Genomic DNA, 17,834 nt, shown 5'->3' on the forward strand with positions numbered 1-17,834 from the left:
TTGCTGTGTTTCAAATGAGAGAAAAATAATGTGAGGATTAGCTGAGCCTAAAACACTGCTTGACCTTGAGAGGAACAACACAGCTGCACGGACAGTTTTCCATTGGCAGGACACAGAAGCACATATATTCTGGAGTAGATATCGTTCCTCTCAGTCTCCCCGTCCTCCCTCGTCTCCACCCTGAAGCCAGCAAAGAAAACTCTCACCCAGAAACTATTCAACACTGTCTATACTAGAGGTGAATTTGTACACTGGCATAAACAGGTACACTGAGTAAAACCAACTATTTTTCTGTCCACTGAGCAATATACCTACCTATTCTCCTAAATATCACTGAAATACATACAGTAGGATGGTAGGGTCACAGAATTCCAGTAAACCCACTTTCTTTTCTATTCATACACCATTGAGAAACTTGCATGTAAATAACAGGACAATATGTATTTTAAAAATGAAAAATTCTGTGACTAGTATTTTATACGTGTGTGTATTTCATCTACTAACCACAAATTACCCAAAGAAAATATTTGGCACAATCTTGACAGCGAGAAATACAACTGCAATGAAAAGAAACCAAGTACAAAGGGTTTTAAAATAACGCAGAGAGAACATCTAATCTAACCATGCACGAAGTAAGGCAACCTACTGCAGATTTTGTCTTTTAGATATAGAAAAAGATACAGTGTATGCACAAAGAGGAGTGCACCTATTTCTACCACACCTGTAAGGACTGCTGTCAGCACTGTCTGCTGAGTTTACAAATTTAGGCTCGTGGGTTTCTGGCCCTGCCGACAGACAGACAGTCTGGTGCAGACTAAAGTCATTGCTCTTGTACAGCAGAGGTTACTGGTGGTGTCGCTCATCATCAATAACTTAATGCAATGAATGCTCTTATGCTACAATAAAGCCTTATCGTGGACTTTGACAGGAAAATAGATGTATCAAATTCCAGATTTGTTCTTTTGAAACTACAGAGTATGTTTTTTTTTTCTTCACTTTACATTCAATTTTATTTTGCTGTTATTTTTTTTCTTAAGAAATACTTCAAGATTTATGCTGACTTTCTGTATATATATGTATATACTGTATGTGTGTGTATGCAGATGTGTACATGTGTGTACAGCTCGTGACGTGTTGCGATGGTTGTGTTTTACAAATCCTTCGTCTTGATGAGGGTAACCAAGGGCTTGTCGTCAGGACTGTAGTCTTCATAGGCGATGGGAGTAGCATCGTACATGGCAGGCCTGGACTTCTTGCCAAATCTGGTACGAAATCAGAAACACAAACAGTGCGTCAGTACTGCATCATTAAATATAGTTTGGCAATGTAGTCCCTCTTTTGTTGGTACAGGTATAGTGATAGGGTAGATGGATAGATGGATTTATTTGACAAAATAAAAAAAAAAAATACATGACAGGATGTTCACAATGGCAAACTCCATATTAGGTATTTAAAATGCAAGATAAGAATACACAAAAAGCCTTTTTTTCACCATTGTTTGTTTTTTTTTTTTCATCTTCTATCGCAGTACAAGATGGCAGATTGAATACCAACGTGTAAAGCATGAATGACATTAAACTTAAAAAACACAAACAGACAATAAGACATTTATATAGCTGCAACTGTTTCTTGAGATCTGATTTAAAACCTCCCTCAGCTGGGTTTAGTTTAAGTGATATCAGCTGCTTGTTCCACTAACATGTGGCTGTGTATGAAAAAGTTTTCCGCCAAAAACATATTTCAGATGTCATAGTAATTAAATTTGTTAGACAGCCCCTCCAGGTGCTGGAGTGGCTGTTTTTTTATTACCAGGTTAAGATATTCAGATAGGGAGGTGCAGATTTGTTCACAATGTTGTGGGAAATACTTTGCACCACCCTTTTATCCACAGTGGCAAACAAACATGATCTTTTATTAAAAGGGCATTTTAGTGCTTAATGTTACACTCTGTAAAGTTAAGGGGCCTGAGATATACTCGGTTTGAGCTTAAAACCACTGGATCCAGTAATGCAACTCAATATTGTGTTTTTGTTAGACCCTCCCTGCCTATTAAAGGTCTAGTGTTGGCATCTAGCAGTCAGGTTGCGTAACTGAAACTTCTCCGATGTGCAAAGTGTGTAGCGGAGCTACGGTTGCCAACGTGAAAGCACAAATGGCTCGATCCAGAGCCAGCGTTTGGTTTGTCCATTCTGGACCACCGTAGAACAACATGGCAGATTCTGTGAAAGAGGACCTGATCTGTACGCCGACATAAACGGCTCATTCTGAGGTAACAAAATGACAACGATTCTTATTTTCAGATGATCATAACCAATGAAAACATAGTTATGAATATTATATTCAATTTCTGCCAATAGATGGCCCTAAATTCTACACACGGGACCTTTAAATGCCCCTGTGTTTTTAACATCCACAGTTTGTAAATAAGTCTTCCAGCCAGAACTGAGAATATAACCCGCAGAGAAAGCTCCTCCAGAGTAACAGAGCTGTTTTCAGAGACTGAGTCGTACTCTCCATGACTTCTAAACTGAGTATGGAAACAGCAGTTGACTCACTCGCCTATTTCTGAGTTTTCGACTGTATGACATGGACCACAAGCTCCGGAAAAAAGGGATTCAGGGGATCTTAAGTTAAAATTGTGAGTAATAACTGACACTTATTGGTAAAATTGGTGGAATTATCCCTAAAAAGTGCACCACCACATAAAAACTTACATAAAGCTGTTAGGGACATTAAGCTACCACAACACATTGCCTTTCACAAGCATCTAAACATTTACACTTGAACAAACTGGTGCGATTTCTTTCAAAAACACGGAAAATAAAGGCAATGAGCAACTTGGTAAGAAATGTTCCACAAATTGCAAAAAATAAGTGTATTTTAAAAAATTATTATTTTTTAAAAAAAAAAATCCAATCTAATCTAATTTACATTATGTTAGAGAATTATTATAATTTTAAAGCATTTTTTTACTTCCAAATTCTGTTTGTCTTTTTTTCTGCTTGTTTTTGTTTTTTAATTTTTAATTTTCAGGTAATTTTCTTTTTTTTTTTTGGGTCATTTCTTCTTCTGTTGCTCATTGCCTTCTTCTCATGTTTTTGAAAGGAATCAAGCCAAACTACTCAGGTTTCAAAGGGTTAAGACTTTAATCAATATACAACAAACCCTGGCACTGACCTGGCGTGGCGGATGGAGGCGATGGCATTGCTGAACTCGCTGTCAATACTGCGGCAGTTGTAGAACTCCTGGTAGGCGTGGCGTGACGAGCCCTGGTACTCAATGCGGCTGATGCGGCAGATGCCCACGATGAGAATGATGAGCATGAGGACGAAGGCCACACACAGCGCTCCGATGATGATGTAGAGGGAGTGGCGGGGCATGTTGGTCAGCGTGTCCTCAGTGTGTGCTGGCTTCCACTGCAGGTCTGAGACACACACACACACACACACACACACACACACACACACACACAGAGGCATGTGGCTTTCCGCATGTCAGACTTTAGATTAATAGCTGAGCAGAAGTTCTCCGACATGCTGACTTACGGATCTCACAGCCGGGCCCCACCCACCCAGGTTGACAGTGACAGGTGAAGCCGTTTGACTGGTCAATGCAGGTGCCTCCATGGTGACAGGGGTTGCTCTCGCACTCGTTGATATCGACCTCACACTTCTCCCCTAAGTGGACAGGTAAGGTTGCGTTCAATAACAAGCAGAGCAACAAAGCTGGGGAGCAGAAACTGAGGCCGGTATTGTGACTCCTGATGAAATTGTTTTCGAACACTTTAGGGTTTAACAGCAAAGTGCAGAGATGTAACGTGTTACAGTTTATCACAAACTGTAAAGGATGGACAACTCATGTTATTCTATGTTAAAGGGACACTTCAAAATGAAACTATAGATTGTAGATCAACAATATACAATAAACAATATAGATTGTTTTGGTGTGAGTTGGAGATATCAATCCTCTCTCCAGTATAATGGAACTAGTTGGCATTTGGCTTGTGGCGTCAACAAAAAAATCAATTTGAAAATCTGAACAGCAATGCCTCTTTCCAGAAATCATTGCCCGATTGTTACCAAACTCCACCCACCAACCATATCACAGCACAGAAGGAAGCGTGCATCTACTCGTGGATGAGAGGCACCTGCAAGTGATTGCACGAGATGTAAACATTAAAGGCGTCCTCCTCGGCTGAGCTGTAACGTGAGTTCGCTCAGTGGTGCTTGGTGAGCTAGCAGTAGATGAACACCACCTTCTGCGCAGTGATACGGTTGGTAGGTGTAGTGTAGAAAATAGTTCCTACGTTAAACTGCTCACAATAAGGTCTGTGGGTTGTCTTGAGTAACAGGGTCATGATTTCTGGGAAGAGACACTGCTGTTTAGTTTTTCAAATGTATTTTTTAAGCGCTTGAGCACCACAAGCTGAATGCCATCTAGTTCTATAATTCCAGAGGAGGCAGACATCTCTACAACTGATACCTCCAACACTTGGCTACTCACACCGAAACAATCGAGATCGATAAAAGCACTACAGGTTATGTAATTCAGGGGTGAAGTGTCCCTTTCAGCATGAATGCAGTTTTTTTTTTTTTTTTTTTTGAAATTCAATCTATTACAAGCATCATTTACCATAGCGTCCAGCTTTTCTAACTATATCATGTGAGTCATACTAACAGACAGTTAGTCTGTTAGTGTTCAGTCTGATTATGGGACCAGTGCTCACCCAGGTATCCAGGGGGGCAGACACAGGAAACGTTCAGCCCTGAACTCTCGCAGTGGCCTCCATTCTGGCAGTGAATTTTCAGACACGGATCCTTGTAGATTTCACAGTGTCTGCCTGCACAACACACACACACACACACACACACACACACACACACACACACACACACACACACACACACACACACACACACAGAGAGAACATGTCCTATAAAACCGTAACACGTGATAGTCTATATAGAAGTAAAGCAAATTTACATATGTGCGCCTGCATCTGAAAATAATCCCTCACTCACTCATACATGTGTACATACTTACCTTCAAACTGTGGTGTGCAGACACACTCATAGGCATTGATGAGGTCCCTGCAGGTGGCGTAATTTTGGCAGGGGGCGGACAGACACTCATTGTACTCCTCTTCACAGTAAAGGCCATGGTAGCCTTAATAAGACAAGAAAACACATAAATTGCACCCCAGGTGATGTTTCCACCTTTATTTATCTAGAAAGGGTTTTGCTGGAAATTGAAGCTCTTCAAATGTGATCTGCTTTAGCCAATTTTAGCCTCATGTAGTGTCGCATTGGATGGTGCTTTGGGACTTGCATGTCTGTTAAACTACTAAAATCATGAACTTTAACCCTCTGAAACCTGGACTGGCATTAGTTTTCTTGTGCTATGTTCAGACACCTTCCACAAGCATTTAAACCTTTGAAACCTTAGCAAATTGGTTTGATTTCTGTTGAAAATGTGGCTAAGAGGACCCCACTGGTAATATTGCTCTGTAACTTACCTATTTTATTTTTGTGACTGGCTATTGTCGACTAATTATGTGGCAGCGGAGGCAGGAATACCCCCCCACGTTTTTTGTACATTGTTATGTTATATTAACATGTTATACTAACTGTTCTTGCTCGCTTTAAACCATGCCAGAACCTTCTACAAGCGAACCTGTGCTTATCTATGGACTCTATCTGTCCTGGGCTTTTAGTAAATCCAGGCTTTAAGTGAAAACTGTCTCCACCTGTGCTACCTCAGTGCACTTATTTATGTTACCGCATCACATTAATATGAGGAGAGTGGATTCTGGAGGGGACTGACACCTGATCCACAATTTGAGTTTATCCTTCTCTGAACTTTGATGCCTGGACGATGGATGTCTCTTTTTATTCTGGTCTAAAACAAAAAAACTGGAATGCCACTTGCTTCAGTTTTTTCTAAACGATGTAATGCTGTACTTGTTTGTTCATTCCAAATAAACATACAATTTAAAAAAAAGAAAATGTGGCTAAGAGGGCATCAAGCAACAGGGAAAGAGATATCCCGCAGATTCCAAGAAATCAGGAAAAGCTGACCAGACGATGAACTGAAAATAAATGAAAAAAAGAGAGTGAGAAAATGATTAGATACTTGCCCAGTAAACTAAATAACTGTAATTATACATTACATATCTTATTTATTTACATGTTAAGCTCTTTTTTGCAGGTAATTTCTTTGTTTCTTTTAGTTTTTTTTGTTTTTTTTTTAAAATCTGCTACTTTTTAGGTTATTTTAGGTTACTTGGCTAATTGCCTTCACCCAATGTTTTACGGGGTTAATGATCATGAAAATTATGATTAGTGAAACCTTTGTCTTTCTGTGTGTGTGTGTGTGTGTGTGTGTGTGTGTGTGTGTGTGTGTGTGTGTGTGTGTCTCACCTTGTTCATCTGTAAAGAGATTAAACATGCGTGCAGGTGTCTGTATGTATCATATTACTGGCATATTACTTTCATCACGGAGCTCCTACATTAATTTTCTTTACAACTGATCCAATGTAAAAAATCAGACAAAAATACAATTACGCTTTGTTCAGTATGTGTATGAATATATTGTGAGCCCAATATTTTGCCACTGAGTTTCGATGGCATTGGGCAGAAGGCCAAATGGCATGCAGTGCACTTAGTTTTCCATAGGATGGCAGCTGTGTACTGAGGCAGAATAAGTCTGCGACATCAGAAAACACGGTCACTGCATGAGTAACAGACCATCGATTACTCTTCTGTTTCTGCAATATTCATTAGTGGAAAAGTCAAAAATGAAGCGTAATGTAAAGATTGCATCTGTTTTATTAACGTTACCTGCCAGGCTTTGGGATCTAGTTATATACACGGCACGACACTGAGGCCTTTATTTCAAACACCACACGTACAGTCGATCTGGGTCCTGGCGTACTGTGTAAAGCACATCCTGGGCTTTCTAATGATGTAATACACAAAGAGGTGTGACCTACAGAGCGTACCTTCTTTTTCAAAATGGGAACAATTGCAGCAAGTTATCGAATTTATAAAGATATATTGTTTCTCTTCTTAATAAGGATGTTTTTTTTTATTTGTTTATGAGAGTCTTCACTATATTATATCAAGTTTTTAAAAGTGTCAGTTAATTTAAGCCTTTGAAAATACACATTTTAACCCCTGTCCAAAGGGACTTGATCCGTCTCATTTTCAACCGTTTTCTATCCTTCAGGAAACAGAGCAATGAGTGCAGCACAAAGACTGTTCAAAGTAATCAAGAAAGCATAAGATGTAGATTACCTGTATTGCAAACAGGTATTCTGATCCCTGTCCACTACAATGAACATGTTATAAAACATAAATCAATGGCATCTTTGCTAAAAAATTCTTTTCATTATGTTTCTTATATCCCAATTAATTAACCCTTTGACACTTGAATTGACATCACTTTACTTGTGCTGCTTTTAGATGCCTTTCAAAAATATTTAAACCTTTGAAGCCTGAGGGAATTTGTGCTATTTCTTTCAAAAAATGGGAAAAAAACAAGAAGCAATTTAGTAAGAAATGTTCCACAAATTGCAAGAAATTAGCAGATTTAGAGAAAAAGCTGTGGAAAAATGCGCAAGGAAAAAAGGAAAAGCTGGGGAAAAACTATATCTGTAATTATTATAATTACATGTTAAAATTATTCTACAAAATGATAATGTTTGATGATGATGATAAGCTAATGATAAGCAGATTTCCTAAGTCTTGTTTGCATTGTCTGTTTGTATCTTACTTACTTTTTCTTTTAAAAAAAATTCACATCATTTTCTTTTACTTCTTTCCTTTTTTTCTATTTTTAGGTCATATCGTCTTTGCTGATTGCCTTTTTCCCATGTTTTTTTTTTAAGAAAACTAGGTTCAGGTTTCACAGGTTTAAATAAAAAAAAAAAAAAAATAATAATTTTCCTTGCGGGTCTCAGGTGGAGATACAACTTTTGGAAACAGGAACTGAAGGATAGAGTGAACGTCAGTATTTGTTTTGTAAGTCACTCCCTGTGTATTTAAATCTTCAGTAATTAGGCTGACAAATCGTTGAAATGTATGTGAATGCACATATCGTTTGATTTATCTTCATGTACCTGCTCACCCTTCGAGCTGCATTACATAGAAATGCTCCACTCTCACCAAAATCACCAGAAGACCAATGTCTCTCGAGTCCTTACATGAGTAGCAGTCTGTTTTCATTAGCTCCTCTCCCTCTTTGACGACCTATCTCAATTGGGTCCCAGTGCTGACAAAGTTTCAGCAAACCCTCCCTGGGCCTTAGCTAACGTGTGTTTGGAAAAGGAGAGAGGGGGAATTAATGAGGAGCCCAGTTAGAGCCTCCGGGGTCCTCTCTGTGAAATGCCAGTGAAATGTCAAGTGCCTTTCCAAGACTCAGTCTGCTTTCTGTAGGCTGGCTGCTGCGCTGGCAGCCTCTCATGTGAGCGGGATTACAGGAAACTGGAGGACGGATCATTCTACATATCAGCACCCCGACAGCCTTCTTTCACACAGCCAGCAGGCATTTACACCATGTACACTTATTAACACATAAGCACACTGTATTTGTGAGAACACACACACACACACACACACACACACACACACACACACACACACACACACACACACACACACCAACTGGCATCCTGATGAGGTGGAGAAAAGGCCCATTTTTGTCCAAAACGTGTGTATGTGTGTGTAAAGTCTGCAATGTTGATTACAAATCACCAATTTTACCTGACTGAATGAGACATTTGATTGGATGGTAGCATCTGCTCAACCAGCGTAGTCACAGACACAGACAATTGATTGGGCGCCCATGACCTCCCTTAACACACACACACACACACACACACACACACACACACACACACACACACACACACACACACACACACACACACACACACACACGTGGGGCAACCGCTTCACCATGGCAACCAGACAACAGAGGATGAAAAGCGAATGAGGTAAGGTAAATGGCAGGAAGATAAAGATGAGGGAGGACAAAGGGACAAGCAGAAGAAGAAAAAAATATCAAAGAAATGCAAAATAGAAAAAAATAAGACTGAGGCTGTTGGAAAGAAAATATAGATATCTGAATAATTGGAAAACGACGGATGACTGCTCTGCACACCAGGACACAGCGAGAGTGAAAACATTTGAATAAACAAGAACAATGTGACTTGTGGAGGGATTATCAATTCAAGCAATAACTCTTATTATTCACATTTTTAGGAAACTGGCTTCAGGCTTGAAAAAAAGCTGTAAAAAAGCTCATACATTGTTCAAAGTCCTAATCAATATGTGAAAGTACAGCGGTGTAGCAATTTGTTTGTGTCCTGCAGAGACTAATCTCAAAATATTATTTGTTTATTTAACCTTCACTTTACCAGAACAGAAAAAAACCTAACTCCTGAGATTAAAAATCTCTTTTTTAAGAGTGTCATGGCTAAGACAGTAAGCAACATAAGTTACAGGCAGACAACACACAACAAAAAATACAAAATCGAAATATACAACTCCAAAACAAGCAATGAACAACGCAAAAAGAACAAAAAATGAAGTTACTACAAAGAAGGACTAAAATGTATATTAATATGCGTTATAAGTGAACAAAAAAAGAGAAAAATTAAAATTAAAACACCAGCTAAGACGCACTCTGACATTAACATGTAGAAGATGATGATGGTCTGGAGGAACCTACGAATGCAGCTTCAAGTCTCTCTGCAGAGGAATCCACATACATGAAGCTGCATACATAAAGGCTCCGCACGAACCCTAGGTATATGAAATATGTCTATAGCATCCTGACACACTCATAGCCGTACTGCAAAAGAGAAAACACTGGAAGCTACAGTTGAGGCTGGCGATGCGTGAGAATGGTGAATGGTGATTGGCTTAAATATTCGACTGACAGACGGTATAAACAGAGAGCGCCGGGGCAAAGTGTCAAATTATGTTTATGGGCCACTGGGAAAGTCATCTATCTCACCATCCCAGCTAGGTAATTGCAAGACAATGGATAATGATAAGTCATCATTCCACTCAATTGATTTCATCACAGAGGCATCGGTGCGAGCGCCATGATCGTCTCGTCTAAAAATAACTCATCAGTCAGCCCGACGATATTTACTGCTACTGTGATTCTGAGCCGATGCTAAACGTCACCGTCTTTTTACTTATCACGAAACTTTATGTGCTGGTGGTGAAGACAGATTTAGACAGCGGTGAATTCAGAACAAGATCCAGACGCTACAGTATCTTATAGTTATGGACGGGAGTATCTGGCCAAAGGGGTCTGAGGGCTCAGGGGTCCCAAATGCATTAACTAGCTAGTAGTATGACTTTGAGGTACTTGTCCTTTACTTGAGTATTTTGTTTTCATACTTTTACTCCACTACGTTTCAGAGGGAAATATTGTGCTTTTTACTTCACTACATTTATCTGACAGCTTTTCTAACTTTTTTTGCATTAAAATAATAATAAGAGTTTTATGAAACATGATGTTTTGTTATAAATTAAATTACCACAGTTACCCAAGTACAGCTGCCATGATTAGTTGATTTATTTATCAGTCGATTCACAGAAAATGAATTGCCAATTGTTTTGATAATCTTTTTTTTTTCAATCATTTTGAGTTTTGGTGGGTGTTTAGTTTTTAAAAAAACAATTTTTTAGTTTTTTGGATTTTCTTCTTTTTTTCATACATTTGAGTTTCAGAGTGTTTTTTCTACTTTATATATTTCATATATATATATATTTTAAGATTTGTCTGCATGACTATATTTACTTACTTTTACCTAAGTACCATTTTCAATGCAGGAATTTTGCTTGTAACAGAGTATTTTCACAGGGTGGTATTTGTTCTTTTACTGAAGTAAAGGATCTGAATACTTCTTCCACTACTGCTAACAATGGTGGTAAATCAAAAAAGTAAGAATAACGTGATCTTTGCATTTTGGCTCTTGATCCTTAAATATTAAATATCTGTTCAATATCAAGGCTGATCAGATTTCTTTTCTGCTTGACAAACATATAACCTGCACCACAGTTGTTGCTTTTTTTAAATTCTTTTGAAGGTTTTTGCATAATGTTTGCAGAGAGGGGTGTCAGGGTGGATCAGTTGTGGCAGGACAATTTTGACAGGCTTATCTCAACACGAACAAAACACTTCAGTTCTGCATCTTTTCTTTCAACCAACAGAACAAATCTATTCTGAAATATACCAGAAGAGAAAATGAAAGATGCACGACAACCACAAGTGACGCTGAGGGGTAGCTGCTGTAGCAGTAAGGAGAACATCAGGATCAGGTAAGTGACTGATTATTGTGATGGATTAATGAAGGGGCCTAACATGTTGGGGCCAATGTCAACCAAGATGAGAGTCAGAGCGACCTAAAAGTAACAACTACAAAGAAACACAACAAGACCACAAAGAGGCACAAAATACCTACAAAGAGATGCAAAACAGCTGCAAAGAGACACGCTATTACTATTAAAAGAGGGAAAACAACCTAAAAGAGACAAAAATGAGAATTAAAGAGAGAGACACAAAATGACCGCAAAACCACAGAGAGACGTGTAACGATACAGAGATGCAAAACAACAACAAACAATACTAAACAACTATAAAGTTTTTGGGTTTGTCTACGTAGAAGACGTGGTGGTTGTCTCATAATCTGCTCACAAACACAAAACTGTATCTTGAATATAAATTTGGATTCGGTACAGTGACATAGTTATTTCTCTTTAGCTAAGAGAAAATTTGCAGTTATGGTCCAAGGATTCATAAAATAATTTAAATTTGCAGGGACATGCTCCTTTTACTAAACTGCTCCACAAATATCTGAATCTAGGTAAGCTGTCCCACCTCTAATTGACTTTGGCTAAATTTGGCTCTTGATGCCAATGACGCCTTGACAGTTGACCACAGCACCCTTAACCTTCCGCTAAAAGCACCAATCACTGAGATGACTGACACTGCAGCTCACCTGGGACACACAGACACCTGTAGCTGTTACCCACGCTGCGGCAGACCCCGTGGGCGCAGGGGTTTAGGGCACAGAAGTCCACCAGCTGGGCACATGTAGGGCCGGTGAAGCCCGCTGTGCAGCTGCATCCGAACCCCAGGGGGCCGGGGCCCTGGGCGTAGCATGTCCCATTATTGTGACAGGGGCTGGAAGCACACGGGTCCACCTTCTGCTCACATGTAGCACCCTGGTAGCCTGTGAGAGGGAGAGGCAGAGACAAGGGACAGAGAGGGAATATAGAATTAATAATGCAAAACCAACACAAAAATGATAATAGTCCTGATATTCCTGGAAGAAAATAGACCCACTGGAAAGCTGGCCGTACCCTTGATATTATTTCTCAGTGTCCTAGGAAAACATTAAACAACACATAGAGCAAAATGCTGAGGTGCAAGCACAGGCCCATTGCCAATTCTGCAGGCAAAAGTCAGATGAAACTCCTCTCAAGTTTTGGTCATTTTAAAGCTTTAAATGAAGCTACTTGTAACGAGGCGGGCAGAGTGGCACAGCAGGGGTTGTGCTAATGCAAATCAGGTGGTGCAGTGCGATATGTGACATCCATTTTGGTATGAATTTGCACCTGCTCTTGTGCCCACAAAGACTGCCTCTTAATGCAGATAAGCTCACAAAGAAATGTTTGCGGTTTTAGCTGTCAGAGGAGCACACAAAGACCTCCTCACTTCATTGTTTGTTTGTTTTTTACTTTGATTTTTAAAAAAATCATTTACACAAACATTTAAATGCACATTAAAATATGATTTTTATGCTTTTAAGGTGGAGTTTGTACTAAAATAAATGACTTTTTCCAGTAATGTCACCAACAGCTGCTTGTAGTTTATTTGAGAGTATGAATCTGTGCAACCGTCTGAGGGCAGCAGCAATGTGTTTGTTGCATCTGCAGCCTCTTAGGGCCACTTCACTTAAGTTTTATGCCGTGCACAAATGCATCATTCAGTGTGGAGACCTTAATCGAATCTCATGACACAGCAAGAAGAGGTAAGAAATTTGTACACAAAATGTGAGCAACTTCTGACACATTTTCTTTTCACACAGCCAGTACAATAATTTTACATAGATTCAAAGTTGTACAGCACAGAACCTTAGGATGAAATTCACTATTTTTCTCGAAACAAAAAAAACAAAAACATTCTCTGGAAAAGCAAAGAATTATCTTATATAATGTACACAAGTCAATTATATAGAAAGTGCATGTAATATTTAGACTTTTCATCAAATTATTTTTCTTATGCACTTATTTCAGCCTATAAGTTCTTCAACTCATTTCTCACAGATCCTGATTATGGTTTATAAAGGAAAAGTTTGCTATTTTATTTTGGGGAAATACACCAAATCACATTACATCATTTGTCAGGAGCTGAGAGAGATAAGTCAACACCACCTGTGGGAGGGGGTTCTGGTTTAACTGTATGAAGCACTTTGTGTTTCAGTCTGTTTGAATGAAAAGTGCTAGACAAATAAAATGTGAATGACTGATTTACTGAATTCTGGGGAAGTTACATGCTTTGATAGAGCCAAGCTAGCTGTTTCCCCCTACTTCCAGTCTTTATGCTAAGCTAACAGCCTGTTTGCTCTAGAGTCTTATTTTAATGGACAGGCATGAAAGTGGGATGGATGTTCTCATGTAACTCTCAGGAAAATGCAAATTCTTTTCTTTAAGCCTCACGACTGCCCGCTTTTGTAGAAGCAGATCTGCGGAGAGTGACAGCGCTGATCAAAGATAATATGCAGAGAAAAAAAACAGCAAGCGGTTTAGTTATGTTATCATCCACCACCCAAAATCACCATCTAATGTTCTTTCTTTTATGCCGTCCTCCTTGTTAGAGACAGAAGCAGACAGTGAAAGCAGCTTGTTGCTGCTGGAGGAAAATGGTTCTGTGAGTTTTGTGAAGACCAGTTCTCATTGTGGGGTTACTTGTTTTGTGTTTCTTCTCCACGTCCTCTCATTAACGTGAGAGCCTCTGCTACTCTCACCTACTCCTCATCTAAAAATAGCTTCCTCCCTCTTTTCTTCGCCCCTTCTCCTCCTCTGTCTTCACCTCCCCAAGAGAGCTGCTATTGTACTGCAGAGTGGAGAAAGACTCTACGCACACACGCCTCGCTGTGAAAAAGTGTGCGTGGGTCCTCTGATTTACAGTAACACTGTAGTAAATCCCCGTGCTGACTGCACCGACGTGCACACTCCATTGAGCTAATGAAGAGATCTCTCTCAAGCATCCATTGATCTGCAAGACTTTATTTCACTGTGTGGGGAGGACATTTATCATCGAGCAGCAGAGAGGCAGGCATCCTGCTCCTCTGCCTCCTTCCAAGCTCCCTCATCTCTTCTACCTTTCTATCATATGCTCGAAAACACACAGATGCTAGCAGCCCACACAGACACACACGACACACGCTCTCGCACAGATTTAATGTTATGATTTCTATTTGTTCTGTCACGGCTTAATCCCCCGCTTTTCCTCTGTGGTCTTTGCTCCACGTAAGAACCTCTGCATCTTTAGCTCGACATTTTCTCTTTGTTTGTCTAAACAGATATCTGTCAAATACGGCAAACAAACACACACTGTGACAGGGGACCTGGCAACACAGACGAGTCTGTTGGTTCTTGCTGCTGGCATTCAAACCTGCCAACATTAAAGCAGTTAACAGTTTAAATTTAGCTGGCCCGCTCACTCCCCCGCCCTGCTTTTCTGACTGGAGGCAGTCACAGTACTGACACTCACACATCCTCTCCTGTCAGTGTGTGTGTGTGTGTGTGTGTGTGTGTGTGTGTGTGTGTGTGTAAGTGAAAGAAAGTTAATATAAGTGTGTTAATCTCTGTTAAGGAGTCAGAGTGCAAAATTAATGTGAGCACATCTTTGAAATTCGTATTGTTAATAGTATTCATGAGATTTGACTTCATCATCGCTTTGAAGTAAAAGTAAAAACTGGAAGGCAGGCTGAGACTAAAAACATTTCAGCCCATTCTCATTCCCATCTCGTCAAATACTCGGTGCGCAGAATCAGCCGCGTTGTTATCATACACCGGCGGACGGCCGAACGTCACCGGCCACATCGACCTGATACACGGACAGGCGCCATCGCTTGAGAACGTGGCCGAACGGTACCTGTCGTGTGCGCATGATATACAGAATGGTGTGCGGTTAAACTGCTGCCAGTAACGACGTAATACAAGGAGTCCAGGCATTGAATGCCATGTGCTTGTGTTGTCTAAACATAACCATGTACAGCGTCATTTCACCATGTGCATTTGTTTACATCACAGTAGCAGCATCCCCGAACATAAAGAGCAGACGCAGTAGGATACCTAGAGTGTAATATGTACATGCAGAGGTTATTGTTTCTGGCGAACAGTAATTATGGTTCGTTCTTTCAGCACTGGATTGTGTTAATATGTTGACAGGCTAACTAATGTTGGTCTACCAGTTTCCCTTTTGAATGACAAATACAGACTCCCTACCCCACTGCTATATTTGTCTACTTACATGTTCACTACTTCATTTCATTAAAGCAGGATTCATATTACTGTTGCATTGGTGGGTTTGTCTTGTACTGGCAGGCGTAGTTTGTGGGGGCGTTTCGTGTAGGCATCAAACAGAGTGTGGCTGCAGTTTAGGTACATGTCTCACTCAAGTGAACATTATATTGTAAGATTGTCTAATTTAGTGAAAAAACAACTGGAATTCATGTAAGTGCAAATGTTTTGCTAATAATTTAAATTCTTCGACTGAATATTTTGCTGATACGTTCAGTATAAACATTTTTATAACTTGCCATATCAATTAATTAGCAACATTTCGTTATTATGTTAATAGAAAACTTAATTTGCTTGGCATTATAATTCCTCAGAAAGTATTTGCTGTTTTAAATTAGGTTATTAACGCAATTTCATAGACACAGGGCTGGAATGTCTGTTTCTGCAGTTGTTTGTGTCATATACATTTCTATTTACAGTTAAAATGTGAACATGTCAACATGAATGGCTAGGAGCTCTGATTAACCCCTAAAAACCTGATCAAACTGGCTTACTCTCCTTTAAAAACACGGGAGGAAGGCAATTAGTACCTACACAAGAAATTACCCCAAATTAGCAAGGAATTAGTAAAAAGTTACAAGAGCATTACCTGAAAATTAGCACACAAGAAAAAAAAATAGAAATGGTAAAAAAAGAAAAAACAAACAAACTAGAAAATGGCTTGAAAAAAGTGCTAAATATGTAAATGTAATTAACTTTAAATACAGAATTATAATAAAATAATTATTTTCTGATACTTCTGTCTCTCTCATTTTTTCTGTCTTTTTTAAAAACTAATTTTCAGTTAATTTTCTTGTTAGCTTTTCCTAATTTCATGCAGTTTGCTTTTTTAGCCATGTTTTCAAAAAAAAAAATGAAGCCAAAAGACTTGTGAAAGGCAGCTGAATGCAACGAGAGAAACAGGTTTCAAAGGGTTTAGGTGATGTTACGAATATTTTTTTATAATGTGGTTGGGTAGTGGTTCTCACACTTCTTCCTGAATAGCTGAAATCTGGGAAATCAGTGCAGCCATACTATAGTTTATTTATTTGTTTGTCTCTTTGGTCTTTGGTTGTTTTTTCTCTCTGGAAATCTTTTGCTTTTTGAGATATGCTGCTGACAGGGAAACAAACAGGAGTGAAAATATTACCTTCTCTCCCTGCAGGGTGAATAAACATCCCTGCCTCCCTTGTGATGTAGCAAATAAAAATGCAGCTTTTGCTCTCATAGTTGGCCCAGTGATCACACAGTTGATGCGTTTCTGATGACAGCTGCTACAGTTGTCATGCCATCCATCATTCTATTTATTGCGTCTGTCTGTGCAGGACGATTGTGAGAAAACTCGGAGGTGATTTATGGGAGGTGGGAGGGTGGATGTGTATCTAGCCTCTGTGCATGATCATTTGGCTGTTTAAGTGTGCTTACATTTCTTTAACTGCATTAGGAGGACATAATGTACAAATGAAGTCATAATCATAACATACTGTGTAGCATCCTACTCTTTTCTGTATTTGACAAACATGAGCAAACAGACTGAAAAGAACTCGTGACTTCTGCTCCAAACAAAGAGACAAGGACTTGGTCCTGGGGGAAATGAATGCAGGAGGAACCACAGAGAACAAACTTTGTATTCTCCTTTGTTTTTGTTATCTCTCCCCACTCTACATACTGAAAGATTTAACACAAACATAATGCACTCATGGACTCTGAGTGTTAATGAAATCCTTTTTTTTTGATACAAGATGAAATGTTTTCTTATACTTGAAAACTTTACATTACTGTTGAGGATCTTTTTCAGCATCCACAAAAAAAATCATTCAAACATCATTCTGAATGAAAAACCTCTCTTCTGCTTTTGATTACTTGCCCAGAGGCTGTGTTTTCACAGAGACATTTAAATCATCCTCCTCTGATGTGTTCATTGCACATCTCTTCTCCTCTCTGTGTGCTTCTCTAACACACAAAAACTTGTTTTTGTCACTAAGGAGGACATTAAAATGACTTGCATGCTTTTATGCATTTATTTACGGGAGTCCTATTCCAACCTTAACAACAAACGCTATATTTTTTTCTGATTTTTTTATCTTGGAACAGACAAAACATGCACTGGTGTCATCTAGCAGTCACATAAACATTTACCTGTACCCCGTCCTTCCTCTAAACTGTCCCCTGACTGAACCTGAGTCCCCACAATGCACAATGTGCCTGACTGAAAAGATTTATGAAAAGGAGGATTTTTCTTCA

At 39.3% G+C, this 17,834-nt stretch overlaps 1 protein-coding gene across 1 annotated transcript in view; it reads right to left on the reverse strand.

Moving 5' to 3' along the window:
• Positions 1–17,834, reverse strand: part of dner (delta/notch-like EGF repeat containing) — a 71,132-nt gene continuing 53,298 nt past the window's right edge. Inside the window, exons 8-13 of the mRNA XM_042486073.1 lie at positions 12,020–12,253; positions 5,044–5,166; positions 4,727–4,840; positions 3,546–3,677; positions 3,178–3,424; positions 1–1,262 (exon numbers count right to left, since the gene is read on the reverse strand). Of these exons, the coding sequence (XP_042342007.1) occupies positions 1,151–1,262; positions 3,178–3,424; positions 3,546–3,677; positions 4,727–4,840; positions 5,044–5,166; positions 12,020–12,253 (962 nt within the window). The 3' untranslated portion in view covers positions 1–1,150. The remainder of the gene's footprint in view (positions 1,263–3,177; positions 3,425–3,545; positions 3,678–4,726; positions 4,841–5,043; positions 5,167–12,019; positions 12,254–17,834) is intronic.

The sequence above is a fragment of the Plectropomus leopardus genome, chromosome 5, assembly GCF_008729295.1.
Source record: "Plectropomus leopardus isolate mb chromosome 5, YSFRI_Pleo_2.0, whole genome shotgun sequence".
Classification (NCBI taxonomy): domain Eukaryota; kingdom Metazoa; phylum Chordata; class Actinopteri; order Perciformes; family Serranidae; genus Plectropomus; species Plectropomus leopardus.